The sequence below is a fragment of the Monodon monoceros genome, unplaced genomic scaffold, assembly GCF_005190385.1.
Source record: "Monodon monoceros isolate NGI ecotype Baffin Bay Population unplaced genomic scaffold, NGI_Narwhal_1 Contig2735_ctg1, whole genome shotgun sequence".
NCBI lineage: Eukaryota > Metazoa > Chordata > Mammalia > Artiodactyla > Monodontidae > Monodon > Monodon monoceros.
Genome location: NW_021698649.1, coordinates 17407 through 24042, shown reverse-complemented (window position 1 = coordinate 24042; position 6636 = coordinate 17407). Strand labels below are relative to the sequence as shown.

Here is a 6636-nt window from a genome sequence, read left to right as displayed (position 1 = left end):
ACCACCAGGGAAGTCCCATGATTGCTGGTTTTCATATCATATTTGTGCGTGGATGATTTCCTACCTTTACTGTATGTTTGCCTTTACTGGTGAACTTTCCCGTTTGTAATTTTCTTGTTTCTAGTTGTGGCCTTTCTTTTCCATCTAGAGAAGTTCCTTTAGCATTTGTTGTAAAGCAGGTTTGGTGGTGCTGAATTCTCTTAGCTTTTGCTTGTCCATAAAGCTTTTCATTTCTCCGTAGAATCTGAGTGAGAGCCTTGCTGGGTAGAGTATTCTGGGTTGCATCACTTTAAATATATTGTGCGACTCCCTTCTGGTCTGCAGAGTTTCTGCTGTAAAATCAGCTGATAACCATATGGGGAGTCCTTGTATATGATTTGTTGTTTTTAATACTTTGTCTTTAATTTTTATAAATTTGATTAATACATTTCTTGGTGTGTTCCTCCTTGGGTTTATCCTATATGGAACTCTCTGGATTTGAGTGTTTCCTTTCCCATGTTAGGGAAGTTTTTGGCTATTATCTCTGCAAATATTTTTTCAGGCCCTTTCTCTCCCTCTTCTTCTGGGACCCCTATAATGTGAATGTTGGTGTGTTTAATGTTGTCCCAGAGATCTCTCAGACTGTCCTCATTTCTTTTCATTCTTTTGTCTTTATTCTGTTCTGCAGCAGTGATTTCCACCAACCTGTCTTACAACTCACTTATTCGTTCTTTTATCTCATTTATTTTGCTATCAATTCCTTCTATTCTATTTTTCATTTCAGTTGTATTGTTCATCTCTGTTTGTTTGTTCTTTAAAGCTTCTAGCTCTTTCTTAAACATTTCTTGTATCTTCTCAATCTGTGCCTCCATTCTTTTACCAAGATCTTAGATCATCTTTACTATCATTACTCTGAATTCTTTTTCAGGTAGCTTGCCTATCTCCACTTCACTTAGTTGTTCTTCTGGGGTTTTGTCTTGTTCTTTCATCTGGAACATATTTCTCTGCATCTCATTTTGTCTAATTTTCTGTGTTTGTGGTCTCTGTTCCGCAGGTGTCTCGTTATGGCTTCTTTGTCTTTGGGTATAGAATATCTTTTTTGGTAGGCTTAAGTTTTTTTTGTCAGCAGTTAGTTGTGATTTTGGTGTTTTCATAAGAGGAGGTGAGCTCAAGTCTTTCTACTCCACCATCTTGTCTCCAGTTTTTTTTTTTCCCCTTTGTGCTTCCAGTCTCACTTGCTCATAGAGTCCTGCATGCAGAGGCCTTCCACCTGGTACTTCAAGCCAGAGTTTCTAGTGTGAAATGGCTGTGCTTGACACCTCAGCTCTGCTACACTCCGTAAGGCACAGACATTTTTAAATTAAAGGATTCATAAAAATGTCATCTCCTTTCTTTTAGGCTGTCATATGACTCAAATTCTCAAATTTGCAGTTAGGAGAGTCTGTTCTCCATCCTGCTTCAGAAAAGTGGAATCCTATCCACAAGTGGAATTTTAATAGTAAAAGTAACATATTACATCATATCTGAAATTATCCCATAATTTACATGGCAGTATCTATCCCAGTGATATGTCAATGGCAAAATGAATCTAAGTACTTAAAACAGCAAGCCTTTAAGATGGGTTTTACAGGTATTAAAGAGAGGGGAACTCTTAGGTGACAAGCCTGAGTCTCCTAGAAAGGAATTAATGACTTGTGTTTCTTTTTCTTCATTATTGTCAACATTAATAGGCTACTTAGGGTCAAGCATCTGAAATTTTTGGTCACAAACAAAAGTACTACAAGAAATCAGATAGAATGACTAAGTCATTAAAAGTAGAGGAACAATTTTATTGAATACTGCCTTAAAGAAATGCTACCAGAAAGAGAGGAAACTCTCCTTAGAACAGATTTTATTTCTAGTTCTCCTGAGCCATAATTCAGAACGAAATTGGTTTAAAGGGGAAAAAGAATTTCTTTATTTGAATGGGTTCTGCTCTGTTCATCCTTGAACCTCCGAGTTTCTTAGCTATTTGGAAAGGAAATTGATGTGACTTAAAATTGTGTACATAATATCACTAAAGTGTGCTTTTTTATTTTTTAAATTGTTCTTTTAGAGAAAATGTGAATTTTGAAGTTGAGGATAAGATGAGAGCTTATTTTCCACATATTTTGAATAAGGAGCAGAGATTAAGCAAATGAGAAATGCTATTATGAAAGTCCTAAATTTTTCAGATATATATGAGTTGTATTTTACCTCTACAGTTTTTAAAATAAACTTTAAATTTATTGTTATTATTCTAGTTGCAGTATCCAGTTTATTGGGACCATCTTGAATTCTGTGATGGATTCAGAAAACTTTTAGACCATTTACAGTTGGATAAAGTGAGTCCCTTGAAACTAATTACTCACATGTGATTTTAATGAAACATTTGTTGATACATTGTTAAGTCTGGTGTTGTCTTTTATTTTTTAATAACAGCTCTTTTGAGATAGAATTCACATACTGTACAGTTTACCCTTTTAAAGTGTATAATTCACTGTTTTTTAATATATTCACAGTATGTACAACCATCACCACAGTCAATTTTTGAACATTTTTCCACCCCAAAAAGAAACCCCATACTTAGCAGCCACTCCCCACCCTTCCTCCCTGGAGCCCTGTTTCTATGGATTTGCCTATTTTGGATATTTTATGTAACTGGAATGATGTAATCTGTGGTCTTTTGTGACTGGCTTTTTTCACTTAGCATAACACTTTCAGGGTTCATCAGTGTTGCAGATTATATCAATATTTCATTCCTTTTTATTGTCAAATAATATCCCATTGTATGGATATAACACATTTTATTTATCCATTCATCATTTGGTTTGTTTCCATTGGTTAGGTATTATGAGTAATGTTGCTGTGAACATTCTTATACAAGTTTTTGTGTAGACAGATGTTTTCAGTTCTCTTGGGTACATGTCTAGGAGTGGAATTACCGAATCAGTTTTCTTAAACAGAAATGACAAAGTAGTTTAATTTTCTAATGTAATCTATGAATAATATTTTTTAACTTGTGTAATTTATATGCACAGTTGTATTTTTTCTTGACAGGCTGTAGACATTGCATTTAAATACAATATTTTCTAAACTTCTAACTGCTGTAAATATTTCAGTCTAATGACTGGTGATGACATTGTATTCTGTGGTTGGTGATAATTAAAACAATTTTTTTTGATACTTCAAGATCATTGTTTTTAGGATCCTTGTGTTTGTTTCCAATTAGGTTCATCTCTTTGGGGCTTCTTTGGGAGGCTTTTTGGCCCAGAAGTTTGCTGAATACACTCACAAATCTCCCAGAGTCCATTCTCTCATCCTCTGCAATTCCTTCAGTGACACTTCTATCTTTAACCAAACATGGACTGCAAACAGGTAAGAATGTAAACATTCAACCAACATTTTTTTATTTTCAGTGGAATTTTGAAAATGTTGGCTTTTGGTTTTTCGATGCATTAGGGAGGGAGAGGCCATATATACTTGTGTCCTGGCTTTTAAAATTAGAAACAATCACCTTTGGAAAAGAAAAGAATTGAAAGAGTTCTAAATTCAGTTGTTTCCACTACTCTAAATCATTGTCTAGCTTTATTTACTATACGTTCACATGCCTTTACAGTTTAGTGCATATGTAACTGATACTGTGTTCTGCTTGCTCCACTTAGTATTTTGTGTACACAGTCCTGTTGTAGTTTTTTAAGGCCTTTGGCTTCTCGCAATTTTTCATCATGTTCTACTGTAAATCTTTGTATAAATTACTTTTGTTCCTTCCCTTTCTGAGTTATTTTCTTGAGATATGTTCCTCAAAAGGGAGAGATTAGAGCATTTAGTCTGTCAGCAGATGTTCTGCACATCTTAACACTTTTACAACGTTAGTCTGCTTTTTAGAAAGATGGAAATGGCGGAATGCTTTGCGGGGCAACTAGTGGGGTACCTGTTTCCTCTGAGCCATCCCTTTACTGATTTTATCATTTTAATTAACTTGATAGATGTCTAATGGTACCTTAAAGCTGACTTCATGATATTTCTTTCATTGCTAGCAAGGCTAGGCTCTACCGCAGAAAGCAACCTAGTAACTAAACCTACCTGTGTGATCAGATTGGTTTTCATATAATGTTCTAGGTAAACACTGTTTTCATGGTTTTCACATCTACTCAACATTCACTCTGATTTTAAAAATATTTCTCCTGATATTTTCTCAGTTGTTTACTCAGCATTCATGCAGCAATTTCTTGTATACATCAGACACAGATACTTCATGTCCAGATAATGCACTAAGTCATTGATTATTTTTGATGATTTTTCATGCTTTAATTGTCAGAAGCCAAGACTTCCCCCACTTCGTTTGTGCTTTTGCATATCAGCTACTTTTTATCAAATGTCTGAGTGCTTACCTTGTGCCACACAGAGGCTGCAGGGGCAAACAGAGCCAGGAGGATGCGCTCTCTACAGAGCACACCTAGGCAGCATCACCTTTAGAAGATAAGGAGCTGTGGGGTAGAGAACTTAGAAATATCACTGAAGGTGACTGAAAGATGGCTGTCTGGTCCTTGTGAGGGAAGCCCACTGAGACTGTGCATCAGAAGGTGGTCTGCACGTGTTTTGTGGGTTTTTTTTTTTTTTTTTGGCTGCGGCCTGTGGGATCTTAGTTCCCCAACCAGGGATCGAACCCATGTGCCCTGCATTGGAAGCATGGAGTCTTAACCATTGGACCACCAGGGAAGTCCCTGGTCTATACCTTTTATAAGTCATTTTCAGCATAGGGTAGAGAAATTCATGTTTACCCTGTATAATGGCTCTCAGTGTAATTAGTGGAGTAAATACTAATGACAGATCACATATAGAAATACATAAAGATTGAATTGCCTTGAATTAGCCCAATTGAACCCAGTAGTAGCAATAGGAGGTATAATAACTCTGATTTTCCTATCTTGAAATCTATCTTTAATCAAAAGGTGATATAAACCTTAAGGTTGATATGGTAAGTGTTCAGTTTACCACAAATAGGTTAGTCATTGGAATAAGACCAAATAGAAAATAAAATCTTGGAATCATCAGAATGTCTACCTCTGTAAAGGCATTTTTGAAATATTGCTTATAATTATTCCAAATCCCCAAAAGTTGGATATTAAACCATAACTCGGAGCTTGAGAAAATGTATACGAAAACTAGATGCTTCAAAACTAGCTCTTTAAAAGGAAGAGACTAGGTTTTTTTTAATCTCTAGGTCCCAAGTACCTAGCTAATACGAAGCTTCAGTGTTGAATGAATATTTGCCATTTATGTGTAGTCTTGGAAATTTAAATTATCAGGTCTTTTTTTTTTTTTTTAACAGCTTTTGGCTGATGCCGTCATTTATGCTCAAAAAAATAGTTCTTGGAAACTTTTCATCTGGCCCAGTGGACCCTATGATGGCTGATGCCATTGATTTCATGGTGGACAGGGTAAGGATCATGGCCTTGGGGTGGGGACACCTTGTACTCAGAATTTTCATGTCTGCTTGGTTCCTGAAGAAATACCTGTCTCACTGTGTACCAGAGGTATTTGTTAAGCGTTCTTCCATATTAACTTTACTACATCCAGACAGATATTCCTGCTGCTGAGTAATTCATCAGAATCACTTGGGGGAGCTTTTAAAAATACAGATTCTAAGGCCTCACACCAGACCATTGAACTAGAATCCCTGGCCGAGGGCGCTGGGAATCTGTGTTTTTACCTCACCCCTCCTCTTCCACCTCCCCAGGTAAGTGTGATGGAGCAGGTCTGTGGACTTGCATTTAGGGACTACTGGGATAGATGTTTTTCTTCGGAGGCCTCTACTTAAATGTCTACCTGTCTTGGAGCTGCTGGAATTGGCTTGGCGCCCACAGGCACCTGGTGGAAGAGTCGGCTCAGGTTGAGGGCTGTGGAAGGCCAGGTGCCCAGAATAGAAAAATGTCACCACTTGCAAGGCCCAGTTATGGTCTCAAATACACTGTGTTTCCTCAGTGGTGACCATACTGGCCCCACCACACATAATACCACCTTTCTAAGCACCGATATTATCTGTGGATTTAATGTAAATGTACAAAACAAAATTAATTTTTAAAAAATTCACTTTGTTTGTTTCTTTCTGCAGCTGGAAAGTTTGGGGCAGAGTGAACTGGCTTCAAGACTTACCCTGAATTGTCAAAATTCTTATGTGGAACCTCATAAAATTCGGGACATCCCTGTAACCATCATGGACGTAAGTTTTCTTTTAAGTAAAATAGATGCTTTGCCTTTTCTATGTATATGTCAAGATCCACCTTATAATTATTTTATGATTTTTCAGTGTGCCTCTTCAAATAACTGCCTTGGATTTTCTTTATTTTTACCCCCCAGCTTTTTCAAATCCAAAATAATCTTTTATTGCTTATCCTGTATTTTTCCTGGCAGGAATAACAGCATTGAAATCAAAGTAAATTTAGTCCTGACCCATTTTGGTTTGCTTTGCTATTCTCATCAACAGATATTGCTCTTTAGCCGAAATTACAAATCTGGGCAGTAAAGTGAAGGTGCCTCGTGAGTGCAGAGAATCATGAATTCCATAAAGTCTAACACAAAAACTTGCTTCTTATATATTTTTTAATTGTAGTGAAATATACATAACAAAATTCA

The 6636-nt window shown here is 36.5% G+C and overlaps 1 protein-coding gene across 1 annotated transcript; it reads left to right on the top strand.

Moving 5' to 3' along the window:
• Nucleotides 1–1033: 1033 nt before the first annotated feature.
• LOC114898422 (maspardin) lies at nucleotides 1034–6239 on the top strand (the record flags this gene model as incomplete). The annotated part of the gene is made up of 5 exons (XM_029227932.1): nucleotides 1034–1081; nucleotides 2262–2342; nucleotides 3230–3375; nucleotides 5333–5441; nucleotides 6116–6239. Coding segments are annotated over 5 exons (508 nt in total), but the record flags the coding sequence as incomplete, so codon positions are not given.
• Nucleotides 6240–6636: the final 397 nt, after the last annotated feature.